General features: G+C 55.9%; 1 protein-coding gene across 3 annotated transcripts in view; it reads left to right on the top strand.

Annotated features, from left to right (window-relative positions):
- Positions 1-237: 237 nt before the first annotated feature.
- MST1R (macrophage stimulating 1 receptor) overlaps positions 238-13,396 on the top strand; it is a 65,542-nt gene continuing 52,383 nt past the window's right edge. For 2 of the 3 annotated variants that reach the window (XM_045024097.1, XM_045024099.1), the window contains exons 1-2: positions 238-256; positions 3,549-4,876. In XM_045024097.1, the coding sequence (XP_044880032.1) occupies positions 3,659-4,876 (1,218 nt within the window). In that variant the 5' untranslated portion in view covers positions 238-256; positions 3,549-3,658. Of the gene's footprint in view, positions 331-3,548; positions 4,877-13,396 lie in introns of all 3 variants that reach the window. The other variant, XM_045024098.1, reaches the window with a different exon arrangement.

Below are 13,396 nucleotides of genomic sequence, written 5' to 3' on the forward strand. Positions count from 1 at the left end.
CCAGGGTGTGCTTGTGCGTCAGTCCGGGCTATGTGTGTGTCTGTCCGGGGTGTGTGTGTGTCCGGGGATGACCGCCCGGCTAGCTGGGCACTCGGAGCTCCCGGGCTCTCGCTCACACCCCGCGCTGCCGCGGGGCTCGGGCCAGACTGCGGGCGGACTCGCTGGCAAGAGCCCGCCCGCCGTGCCGGCCCCAGGGCGGGAGCTGGCGGGTTCCTCCTCCAGCTCAACTCGCCCCGCCCCGGAGCTACCCGACCAGGTGAGCGGAGCACCCCGGCCAAGCACACACGGGCTGGCCCGGCCCGGCGCAGCGGGGAACGGCCAGTGGCTGCGGTGGGTTCTGGCGGGGGTCTCCGGGGCGGCGGGGGCCAGGGAGGTGGTGTCTCTGGGGTGGGCGGCGGGGGGTGTCTGGGCCAGCAGGAGCCAGGCAGAGGGTGTGTCTGGGTGTGTGTGTGTGTGTGTGTGGTGTGTCTGGGGCAGCAGGGCCGGGCAGGGGGTGACTCTGGGATGGGGGGTGAATACCCATTTTATACCCACTGGTGCCAGGTTTCCGTGTTCCTAGGGCAGATCCATGGGGGGGGTGTGTGTGCAGAGAGGGGCCCAGGCTGGCGTTGGGGTCCCTGCCCGGGGGGAAGAGCAGGGGCAGGCAGACGCTCTGAGGCCATTGGATTGCCTCTCAGCAGGTGCCCATATGCTGGTCCCAGGGACAGATCTCTGCCTGTGCCTGGCACGGTTTTCCAGGGTCAGTTTCTAACCGTTGGGAGCGTGTTAATGAGATTCAATGGGGGTACTCAGGACAGAGAGCCACCTGGCATGGGGGAACTGGGCATCTGATCTGATGGGGAGTGGGGCGCAGGGCCCATTGCCTGCAGGATGAGGCATGGGGCACAGGACCTGCCACTACCAGGTCACTGCTTCAAATCTGCCCTGGTCAGTCATAACCATTCCTGTCCCATGGTTTTTGTGGCATAGGGAGGGCATCTCCACTTACCATGCTTCCTGCCTCAATAGAAACCCTACTGTTCTCCTGGCTTCTCGGTGTCTTTCCCCACTTTCATATCCCCGCCCCCGGTGAGCATGCCCAGCAGGTGGGCGGGTGTGGGGTAGAGGGAGCGGCTGGCTCTCTTTATCCATATTCCCCCTGTCTCTGCCTTCCTCTGGCATGTGGTGACTGGAGCAGAGGAGGTGTGAGACAGTGCAGGCGAGTTTCCGGAATCACTGCAGTAATCTAGGTGTGTGGGTGCAGCTAGCAGCCCAGCCCCAGACGAAGGAGAGGAGGAAGTTCCCCACTCCAAAGCTGCCTTGTTTAAAAAGCAATTTTCCTTATCTGTAAACTGAAGTGTGTAATTAAACTAATCTGGAGGTGCTGCCATGCCCCTTGGGGATACTCACAAGGAGAAGGGTGGCTTGTTTGGTTTAGCGTATGTTGCTTGGGAAAAGGTGTAAACTAACCCAGAAAAATGGTCTCTTATAGCGGAATAAGGCTTGTCCACGGTGGAGGGTGGTGGTGGTGGGGCTATACTGGTGTAATTATAGTGGTATAATTGGTAAAACTTTCCCATGTAGACAAGGCCTAAGTAAGTGCCTATGCAACAGTGGCAGTTTAGCTACATAACCAGCCAGTTGCGGATGCACATAGAATCATAGAATATCAGGGTTGGAAGGGACCTCAGGAGGTCATCTAGTCCAACCCCCTGCTCAAAGCAGGACCAATTCCCAACTAAGGGTAGGTTTACACTTACCTTCCCCGTCGACGCGGTGAGTTCGACTTCATGGAGTTCGAACTATCGCGTCTGATCTAGACGCGATAGTTCGAACTGCGGAAGCGCCGCGGTCGACTCCGGTACTCCACCACTGCAAACGGCAGTGGTGGAGTCGACGGGGGAGCCGCGGAATTCGACCCCGCCGTGTCTGGACGGGTGAGTAGGTCGAACTAGGGTACTTCGAATTCAGCTACGTTATTCACGTAGCTGAATTTGCGTACCCTAGTTCGACCTCCCTTCTTAGTGTGGACCAGCCCTAAATCATCCCAGCCAGAGCTTTGTCAAGCCTGACCTTAAAAACCTCTAAGGAAGGAGATTCCACCACCTCCCTAGGTAACCCATTCCAGTGCTTCACCACCCTCCTAGTGAAAAAGTTTTTCCTAATATCCAACCTAAACCTCCCCCACTGCAACTTGAGACCATTACTCCTTGTTCTGTCATCAGGTACCACTGAGAACAGTCTGTGCTTGAGGGCAGCTCCACGTGCACTTATGAAGGTTAGGAAAATGTGCCCCTGAGGCTGTAGCCTTGTATAATAATAAACCAAACAGAAGCCAAATTCTGTCAAGTTCCCTTAATCCAGGGACCCGGCACATGAAATAACAGTGGAATCTCCTTCCTTAGAGGTTTTTAAGGTCAGGCTTGACAAAGCCCTGGCTGGGATGATTTAGTTGGGAATTGGTCCGCTTTGAGCAGGGGGTTGGACTAGATGACATCCTGAGGTCCCTTCCAACCCTGATATTCTATGATTCTATTGAGGCAGGTGTTCTATAAAGCTGGAACAGACTCGGGCTCACTATGCATGGAGATGATTTGGGGCCGGGAGTTATACCTCTTGATCGATTTTTGCTCTTTAGGGAAGTGAGCGCAGTCCTGAGGCCTCCCTTGTTAGCAGACAACCTGACTGGGGCCCTATTCTGCACTTCAGTGCTCCTTTCAACCTTCCTGACAAAGGCTCTTGCCCAGATGGTTTTGGGAATAGTGGGAGGCGGGCCATCAATAAGGCCCCTCATTCCCATCCAAGCTAGATGCAGGCTGAGATGGTAGCCAGGCTCACCTTTGATGCTCAGTCCCTGGATCTGCAGCAGGTGCCTGAGTGAGCAAGAGGAATCTTCGCCCTCTCCCCTCCCCAGCCCTTCCTGTCTCCATCTCATGGCAATGCGGAGGCCAGATGGAGGAGGGGCTGCCTGGTGCTACCTCTTCCAAATAGCTCGGGCTGCCCATGAAAGATGAGGGGATTCTGAGAGAAAGAAGTGTCGTCTACTTGCAGATCCCAACTGGAGTGGGCCCCAGAACTATGCAGCCACCAGTCTAGGGATCCAAACGTTGTAGCTGGTTAAAACCTAGCCAGGCTTCTTTGTTCTGTTCAACATCCAATGTGCCTCAGCCCCAGTGTGTATCCAGGGCAGTGCATGCAGGGTGTATTGGCTTGCCTGGTCTGGGTGAACCCTCACTGAGGTTACCAGATGCTTGACTGCAAGTGGCTGGCTGACACGGCAGTGCAGTGTCAGGGCAGCATGCTTCATGACCCACAATACAAATCCACTTCTTTCCTCCAGTGAATAAGATGAACCAGTGCTTTTCTGGGTCTGTCCAGCTGGGAGGTGCTGTGGACATGCTGGAGAGATCCAGCCAGCATGGGGGGCCTGATCCTCTCTGCACTCTTGGGGGAGACCCAGTGCCTGCTCTGGGGAATGGGGAGAAGGTGTGCTCCCGGTGGGTACTCAAGTGGGGCATGACACCTCTTCAGTGCTGCGACTAACATGCTCTCTCCCACTGGTATTTTAGCTGTAGTGGGCTGGTAGCTCACATTTGATGGATCCCAGACCCGCTCAGAGCTGAGGCGCTCAGGTGACCTTTGAAGTCAAGGATCTTGGAGCACCGTTTCCTCCCCTAGCATGAGGCTTTCATTCCTGGTTTGCCTCTCCCTGGGGTTCATGCTCACTGGAGTTTCTTTCAGCACTTGGCAGTGCCCGCGGATTCCCTATAGTGCTACCAGGGACTTCACTGTCAAGTATGATCTGCCCAGCTTCACTGCGGATGGCCCCATCCAGAACATTGTCACCTACAAGGATCCGAGCGGAGCAGCTGCCCTCTTTGTGGCAGTGCGGAACAAGATCTATGTGGTGAGCCCGGCACTGGCAAACTCATCAGTCATCGTGACTGGCCCCATGGGCAGTGCTCAGTGCGAGATCTGTGCCCAATGCCAGGAGCCAGGAGACAGCTGGAAGCCTGAAGACACAGATAATGTGGTTCTGGTGATGGACCCATCTGAGCCATGGCTATACAGCTGTGGCACTTCCCAGCACGGCCGGTGCTTCCAGCACGAATTGGAAATCCAAGACAGCCTGGTGGTGGTTAGTGCCACCTACTGTTTGTATGCAGCTCAGAACAGTCCTGATGAGTGCCCAGACTGCGTGGCCAGCCCCCTGGGGACGAGGGTCCTGGTGACTGAAACCAGCCGTGTTTCTTACTTCTACATTGCCTCTACCATCAATAGCAGCATAGCTGCAAGGTACAGCCCGAAATCGGTGTCTATCCGGAGACCGAAGGCCACTTTGGATGGATTCTGTATTTCCGATTCCCTCAGTGTGCTTCCGGAGTTCCAGGACTCCTACCCCATTGACTATGTGTATTCCTTCAGTGCCCAGGACTTTGTGTACTTCCTGACTGTCCAAAAGGAGAGCCCCAAATCTGGATCATACCACACGCGGCTGGTGCGGCTGAAAGCCAAGGAGCACAACATGGGTTGGTACCGCGAGCTGGTCCTGGATTGCCGCTTCGAGTCCAAGCGCAGACGGAGGCGGAGCTCGGATGGGGAGCACAAACACGATGTGGCTTTCAACGTGCTGCAGGCAGCCCATGTGGCCCGGCCGGGCCCAAAGCTGGCCCAGGAAATCAGCGTCAACGACACTGACCTGGTCTTGTTTGGTGCGTTCGCTGAGAGTGAGGCAGAGAGCTCCGTGCCTCGCTGGTACTCGGCGGTGTGTGCCTTCCCCGTGCACCAGATCAACCAGGCCATCGAGGATGGAATGTCCAAGTGCTGTGGCATTGCCCAGCGCGAGCTGCTGCGAGGGCTCAGCTTCTTCCAGGCCGTTGAGTACTGCCCCCACAACGTGAGTCCCCTGCGAACGCTGCCTTCCCCCTTCCCAGGGGAGCGGGGGCATGCAGCGCTTTCTGCTCAGATCGGTTTCTCTGGGGTGGGCCAGTTGGTTGGGATAAAAGGAAAGGCAGCCCAGTTGCCCCCAGTCCTCTTATTCCACATTGACAGAACAAGGAGTAATGGTCTCAAGTTGCAGAGGGGGAGGTTTAGGTTGGACATTAGGAAAAACTTTTTCACTAGTAGGGTGGTGAAGCACTGGAATGGGTTACCTAGGGAGGTAGTGGAATCTCCTTCCTTAGAGGTTTTTAAGGTCAGGCTTGACAAAGCCCTGGCTGGGATGATTTAGTTGGGTTTGGTCCTGCTTTGAGCAGGGGTTTGGACTAGATGACCTCCTGAGGTCCCTTCCAACCCTGAGATTCTATGATTCTATGATTGAACCTCAGCTATTGAGGCTTAAAGTTTGGTTAGCGTCTTCCTGTTCCTCACCCTTACCTGTGCTAGCCGGGCCTTTGTGCTTCCTGGTTCGGGGGGTGTTGAGATGACCTTTAGCAGTTGCAGTAGCTGAGATCCGTCCGAGGGGAGCCCTGTCCTTGCAGAGTGCTCTGTGGGGTGAGAAGCTGTGCTTGTCAGCGTGGTTAGGGCCAGGGGGTCGCTGCCTCAGCTGCAGCTCCAGGCTCTTTGCAGTTTGGGTATTGCTGACCTTGCTCCGAGCAGAGCCAATTGTGTCTCATGTCACCCTGAGGGTGGGACTAGCGGGGCTAGTTCATGATCAGTTATAGCGGCCTTGTTTTCTGTTCCCCAAACCCTAAAAGCTTCTCTTCCCGCTGCCCCTCCCCCCAGCCAGTGAGGTTTGGTTTAATTGCTTTTCTACCCCATGAATTATATATAAGCCCTGATGACACACATTTAACAGCAGCCTCATTACTGCTTGGCAGCACATGAGTTGATCCAAGTGCCCTGCTCTGTCTTCTGTTTCCGTTCCTTCAAGAGGATGTGGCCCATGGGGTTAGCAAATAGCACTTCCCCCTCTCAAAGTGCTGTGCAAATATGAATGGAGCATCACAAAGTCCTGAGGAAACATTTGCTTCCCCTGCATTTGCCAGATGGGGAAAGTGAGGCAGAGGGAGGGGACAGGGCAGGTCCAGAGTCCTGCAGAAAAACTGTGTCAGACCCAGCGTGAGAACTTGGGCCTTCCTGACTCCCAGCCCCATGATCTGCACTTGAGCCTGTGTTTTCTGAGTGATGGGATACAGACAGACACGGTCATTGGCAGCAAGGGAGGGAGAGAGAGGAAAAAAGGGCTATGCCAACTTTTTGCTACTTTGGGCTTCTGCTAGACTCCAAACCTGTGATCTCAGGATTGTAGAAAATGACCATCCACAAAAATTCCCCTGGGCAGCAAGCACTGCTGTGGGCAAAGCTAATCCTGTGCCACGCAGCTGTGTTAGTGGGTGTTACCATGCTCCTGGCCACACACTGATATAGCTATGGGGTGTCTTACAGTGCCTGGCACTGTGGGATTGCCCTTAGGCCGTGCCGCAACAGGCATGAATAATAACAGTGATAACATGTGGCTAGCAATCTCTGCATAAAGTGAAAGTCTGGTCTGATTTGGCCTTTTCCTATTCTTACTAATCGGCTGCTGTTTTCCATCCTGCCCACTCCTGGCATTGTGTGGCTGTTTGCTTTTCCTCTTTTCTCTCAGCTTTGTGTTCTTCCTGGAGCAGAACAAGTTGGTGCCCCCTTCCCTGGGGCCCCCAGCTCCAGGAATTGGGAACATGCTGCTTGTTTTGTTTGCAGAGTGCTGCAGGGAGGTGTTTACAACCTGACTTCTGTGGCATCCCATGGCTCAGAGCCTCCGCAGTGCTCATCCAAGGTGGCCAGACCCTCTGTGTGGATACGTTCCTGGGCAGCGTCACGCGAGATGAGGAGCAGGCTCACCTAGGGGAGGTGGGGTGCCAGGGTCCCAGTTACGGGGCGATTTGCAGTTTAACACTGGGCTGTGTCATGCTGGCAAATGGCAGGAGAGCATGGCACCTCGCAGCGAGGGGGTTTGGAAGCATGGGAGGTTTCTGGTGTGAAATGGGCCCATAGGCCAGTTAGGAACTGATAGTGCGGGCTGTGCAGGCTGGCCGACTTAGTTTGCACAAGCAAAACAAACAGCGTGTTGGCAGCTGAAGGGGTGTTGCTGCCTCTGGAATCCGAAGGCTGCCTGCTCCGCTGGATTGTGCAATAACCCTGACTCATTTCCCCTCTCTGTCGCTACATTATTTCTGGCTGCGGGCGGATTTCTACAAGGGCTGGAAGGGGTGCTGGCTGAGCGATCCACCTAGGAAAGCCCCTCACTCTGGCACAGGAAGCCCATGCATGCCTGGCGGTTAGGAAGAGTAAAGGGCGAGGGCTCGGTAGCAACTCTGTTTCTGGATCCCGGTCTTGTCCTTCCATCCAGTGGGAGCTCAGTTGTGTCCTGAGCGTGTGTCAAGCCCTTGAGGCAGGTCTAGGGAAGTAGCGTCTGTCACTTCTGAACGTGGACTTAGCTACCATTTGAAGCCAGGCGCTGTGCTGAGGAGCAGTGGCTGCGGGGGGAGGGAGCAGGGCACCACAGAGGTTTATCTCTCTCATTCAAACCCAACCCGATCCACTCTTAAATAATGGGATGGGACATGCTGGGAGAGACTCGGGCCTGGGCTTGGGGAGCGGACACAGCATGGCCTGGCTCTAGGCTTGCTCTGTCAGGCTGGGCGGGGTGAGTTCTCCATCTGCAGTGGGGAGCCAGCCAAAGGGTGTTACAGGTGTTCCTTGGGAACATGCCACCCCCAGGCATGCAGGTGGCCAGTTCTGTTTTTGTCCTGTGATGGGACCCTCCTTCCAGTTCCAGCAACTTTGCCTGCCCCTCTCCCCCTCCTTGGATCTAGACGGCGCTGCCTCAGTGGACATCACCTGCTGTAGAGGAGGCTGGTGCCCGTCAGCACTGTGTTATTTGAACGAGGAGTCAGTCTGGGCACCTGGGCTCTGACCAGACGGGCTCAACTGTGTGTCCTCTGCACTGGCAGCTTGGTCAGAGAGCTGCATGTCCAGGGATCTGGGGGAACAGCCCCATCCTGTGGCTATGGAGGACCGGGGTGGGACGTGTTGTCTCTCCTCTATGCTCAAACCCAGCAGAGCCCTGGTGGGGGTGCTATTCCCTGGGGCTCGAGGTAAGGGCTTGTTCGTAGCACAGCGCTGTAGGGGGGTGCCTATGGCGCTGTCCCCCCTGTTACCCGCCAAATATCCAGGGCACCTCACCTATATCCTGCGGAGGGTTCAAGGTGTGACCCAATCAATTTAGGCGCCCCCACCCTTTCCCTTCTGAGGGCTCAGGGTGTAAGGCACCTATCCTTACCCGTGGGGCTCAGGAAGAAACCTCGTCAATTTAAGTACCCGCCCTTTCCCTCGAGGCTCAGGGCCTTATGGGTCTGCAGGACTTTTTCCCAGTGAGAGAGCCTTACACAGCTGTGCTCAAACATCTATTTATTAGCAACACACACAGAATACGTATACCAAGCAAATCTCTTATGCTCAACACTCCCAATATACAGACAAAATTCACCCGATGGCCAGTCAGGATCATCTCATCTGGGGATTCTGGTGAAGCGTCTGCATGTCACAGTTGTGCAGAGGGGTCAGAGTTCCAGCAGCTTGATGTTAAATTCCTGTCTGGAGATGGTTCCCAAAGAGCATTATTTTTTGTTACATTATATAGGTAAAACAAGCTACCTCCTTTAACTCAGTATCCCTAGGTAACAAAATGTAACCAACCATGCACTGGCACTTCTGTTTTTTCCTCCCTGTTCAACTCTTTATATTTTACTTCTCATGCCCAAATTGTAACTTATGATCTTCTGTGTTTGTGCAAATGGTTAGCATAAATTCACTGGTCAGAGCTTATCGTAGCTATTTTACCAATTCTTGGTGTCTGTTTCCTCCCTAAACTTCCCAGTGCCTGGGTGTCTCTACTTTACAACCTTTGGTGTTATAACTCTTGTTAGGGGCATTCCTGATGTGGGGGCACCTTAGCAGCAGTGGAGCATTTTCCCCCTTAATTTTAGTGGTGACATCCCTGAGTTTCACCCAAGGCTGAGTTCAATCTCAGGCCTACACCCAGCTCTCCTACCCACTTTCTCCTGGAAGTGCCACCCCAGATAGAATAGTGACTCCAGCCCTTGGGCTGATCTTTGGACCCCCCAGCACTCTCTCAGATCCAGCCATGCTTCAGTGGGCTGCCTGGGTCTCAAACCTAACCCAAGCTCTGTCCCAGGTCGAGGAGTGGGCAAGGCACCATCAGCATCACTGTGTCTCTGACCTTGGTTGGAGTAGCAGGGGGGCTGCAGGTCAGGACTGAGCAGCACCGAGTGCAGGAGGCTCATGTCATCAGCTCGTCAGCATCCTAATCCCTAAATCTCCTCCCTCTCCCTGTTAGGAAACAAGCAGATGACTGAAGAGAGGCAGCGAATTCGAGTGGGGGGGCGGCAAGGGCCTGTCAGAGAGCTGGGTTGTGTAGAGGGGCTGATGACCCAGGCAAGCCCAGAGCAAGGGGAAAAGCAAGCACCCCAGAGTCCGACACTCAATTCTCCCCAGTGGCTCCAGCAGGGTCAGTTCCCAGCTGGCCCCTTGCTGCGTTTCTGGCCTGGCCTGGATCTTCACACTCCCCAGCTGGGTTCTTCGGTTCAGCTTCTGCTAAGGCCTGAGGGGAAAATTGATTCTCTAGTGGGGGTGCAAGGAGGGGTCCAGGCCTGTGACTCAGAGAAAGAAGCTGTCTCCTGTCCAGTGCAGGATGAACAGGAATTGCTAGGGCTCTGTCAGACATGCCCATGGAGCAGGGCCGGTGCAAGGATGTTTTGCGCCCTAGGCGAATCTTCCACCTTGCGCCCTCCCCCGTCCCCGAGCCCCCGCCCTGAGGTGCCCCCCCCGTGGCAGCTCCCCCCCTCTGCCCTGAGGCACCCCCCCTGCAGCAGCTCCCCACCCTGAGGTACCCCCCCCCAGCCCCAGCTCACCCCTGCTCCGCCTCCACCCCGAGCACGCCGTCGCTGCTTCACTTCTCCCGCCTCCCAGGCTTGCGGCGCCGATCAGCTTAGGCACCGCAAGCCTGGGAGGTGGGAGAAGTGAAGCAACCACAGCATGCTCGGGGCAGGGGTGAGCTGGGGCAAGGAGTTCCCCTGCGTGCCGTCCACCCCCTTACTTGCTGCAGGCAGCCCTCTGCGCACTCCCCTGCCCCAGCTCCCTCTGCCTAAATGCCGGTGGCGACCGAAGATCCGGCCGCTGTGGTCGCTGCCGAAAAAAATGCCGCCCTCAAATCCTAGCGCCCTAAGCGACTGCCTAGGTCGCCTAAATGGTTGCACCGGCCCTGCCATGGAGGCCGTGCCAAGACTCCCTGGCTGCTGGCCACGGGGGAAGGTAACAAGTGCTGGTGTGCGGCCAGGTTTCAGCAGATGGCACACATGTATAGGATGGGGAGGGGGCAGTGCGCGTGGCTGCTCCCTACCCATGCAATCCCTCTCTGGCCTGGCTGCATTTGCACTTCTTGGCGGTACCGCCTGGCATTGAAATGCTCTGTTGCTGCAGCACTGGGGGCATCGGCACCATCCTTGCAGACTGGTGGCAGTGTCCTAAGCTGCTCTGACAGCGAGCTGGGGGGTACAAAAACCCAGAATTGAGCCAGTACCAAGCTCCAGAGAGCAGGGACAGAGCAGGCATGGAGGGAAGCTGGGTGCCTGTGACTCACCTGCTGCAGATGCAGACAGGGTGTGTAGCCTGCTGCATGTTTTCTGTCTCTGATTAGCTCTCACCTCTGCACCTGGGAACTGCCCCATCTGGATGTTCCTATGGTGGGCCTCTCAGCAGGCGCACCGGGCACATTTGGCACAGCTCCTCGTGGGGGATTTGTAACCTCGTGTTTGGTGCATTGGCCTTGTTAAGTCAGGGGCAACAGTGCCAGGTCTGGGGCTCTCCTAGCTGTAAGCTGAGTGCACACGGGTACCAGAGGTGCTTCTGATTTAGGGTTCCACTTGCGGCTGCTAATTGCCCTGTAATCTGACCCACTCCTCTGGATCCTCAGAGAGCTCGTTTTCAACAGAACTTGGCCTCCTGGAGATGGGGTTCAAATACCCTGGTGTCCTGGCCACTGCAAGGCTAAACCTCTGCTGGGTGCAGCATAACCACATTCTGCAATCAGGGTCTCAGAGATTTTCTGTCTGTGCCTGGGGTCTTGGGCAGCAGGGGAATTGGGGCTGCAAAGAGGTCTGGGGAGGAGAGCAGCCGCAGGTGGCCCTGGAGACTGTGTTTGTAGGTACAGAAATACGAGGGGAATTAGTGCCAGCTTTTCTAGGGAGATACAGCCAGGGAGGGCGAGCCCTGAGTTTCACCCTGCCGTGCCCCAGCCCTGTGGGCGTGTCTCATCTAGTCTGCGCCTGTGCTTTCCTGGAGCTATGCTGAAGTATCTGGCCTGTGCTAGCATTCATCTAACTGGCTGCAGCTCCAGTTGGGTGGACGTGTCCCATGCTCCATTCCCTGCCCAGCTGCTCCTAAGCAATGGAAGGAACAACTCCCCAGGGGCTGGTTAATGTTAATATTTAATAGGAGAGCTGAGAAACCTGCCCAGTGCTGGTCCCCTACGGATGCAACCCCAGAGCCTCATTGGGGTGAGGCCTGGGATGGGAAGTCTCTGGGCTTGCCTTGGTAGGCTGGGAGGCTATTTTCAGTCCTTTTCATGGGCAGTAAAAAGCTTCCATGTTTTGGGTTGCATTGGCAGGTGTGTATTTTGTGTTGGATCCGGGAAACTCCACCCTGTGGTTTGCCAGTGTCACAACCTCTTTACCCCTGTTGCCTCTGGCCCTTCCCAGCTCTGTCTCAGGGATGGTACAGAGGTGTTCTGCTGCCCCCTTGCCTGGGTACTGACTGACCCTGGCTTTGGAGCTGGGAGTAGTGTGTGGAGTGGAACCTGCAGGCCCCTCCTTGTGAGAGTGGCTTAGTGCAGGTCCCCAGGGTGAAGGTGCCTCGTGGCTATGTTCTTCTCCCTCAGTAACTGCTACCCTCTCTGGGTAGCATGTTGCAGCAATCCCATCTCTGTGCTGCAAATCTGGGAAGGCTGGGGCTGCTGATGGGGAAGGGCCGAGAGCGTGGGAACATATCCCCTGACTGCAGTGATGGTGCCGTGCAGGGGTCATGACTTGGAGTTCATCCTGGGTCCATGCCATGTGCATTCAGTGTTCTGTGGCCATCCCATGGCACTGCTGTATGGGGAGACCTCCTGAGGGCTGCTGTGATGGAGCTATGACAGTGGAACTTGTGTGGCACAAATGCAGCTGAGCTGCAACCCTCTGAAACCCCAGGATCTTCTCCAGAGGGCGGTATGTTGTCTGCTGAGCGCACCAGGCAGCAAGTGCCTTGCACAAGTCCAGGGCCCAATTCAATGGGGTTTCAGCCCATCTGACTTTTTTGGCAGTCTGATAGAAACAAAGTGTGCCATCCGCTGAAACCTGATTAACTCTCACACTGAGGGTGTCTCTATGCTGGCGCTGGAGGTGGGATTTCGAGCCCCAGGAGACAGACCCTGCTGGCTCTGATTGAGCTAGTGGGCTAAAAACAGCAGTGTAGTTGCTGCAGCATGGGCAGTGGGACAGGCCACCCTCTTGAGTGTGTATCTAGGGTCTTGGATGAGATCATACTGGAGTGTGCAACCCAATGCTCACGCTGCTGTGACAATGCTGCTGTTTTTAGCATGCTTTGCTCGACTAGATGCCAGGGCTGGTGGTGAGCAGCTGACACTATGCTTCCCAGTTGCAGAGCCAGTGCATGGCTTGTTTCTGACCCACCAGGAGGGGAAAGCAAGGAGTCAGGTTCCAGGGAGTGAGTGCCCCCCCCCCCCAGAGGAGGCTACTCCAGCATTGCCTCTGACCATGTCCAGAATGGTGGTTCTCCTGGGGTGACACCTGCTTGCTGACAGAGAGACAACATAGGCCAGTTCTGATCTCATGTGTGCACACAGAGCGGGCACTCTGCTCTGGCAGGATCCAGGCCAGCTCCTCCGTTCCTGTTCCTTGGTGCTAGGCGCTTCTTGGCACTCTTTCTCTCCCCTACAGACTTCCTAACTCTCTCCAGGTTCCTCCCTAGGCACTGTGCTGCTCTGCTCCCCCACCTCGAGCTGATACTCATGTCTGGCATGGTGCCAGGGTGGCTCGGGGAGATCAGTCTATCCAGTAGCGATCCGGCTTGCACAGGTGCTAAGTGACAGGAGGCCCTTTTGGAGTCACCATGTGAATGGCTTTGTTCTCCTTGGAGCCCCAGGAGGAAATGTTCAGTGTTGTCAGGTGACGGGTCAGTCTCTGGGCTTGGGAAGGCAGGTAGGGGTGTGGGGGAAAGGGTGTGTGTGCAAGCTAGTCTGCTGGATTCTAGGCCAAGCCCCATCACCGATTTGCTTCCAGGGCCCAAGGCAGTGGAGAGGCTTCCATGTGGGCGTGGGACACTGCCAGGGGGTTTGTGCACATTCCCCAGGCCT

Source organism: Mauremys mutica, chromosome 7, assembly GCF_020497125.1.
Source record: "Mauremys mutica isolate MM-2020 ecotype Southern chromosome 7, ASM2049712v1, whole genome shotgun sequence".
NCBI lineage: Eukaryota > Metazoa > Chordata > Testudines > Geoemydidae > Mauremys > Mauremys mutica.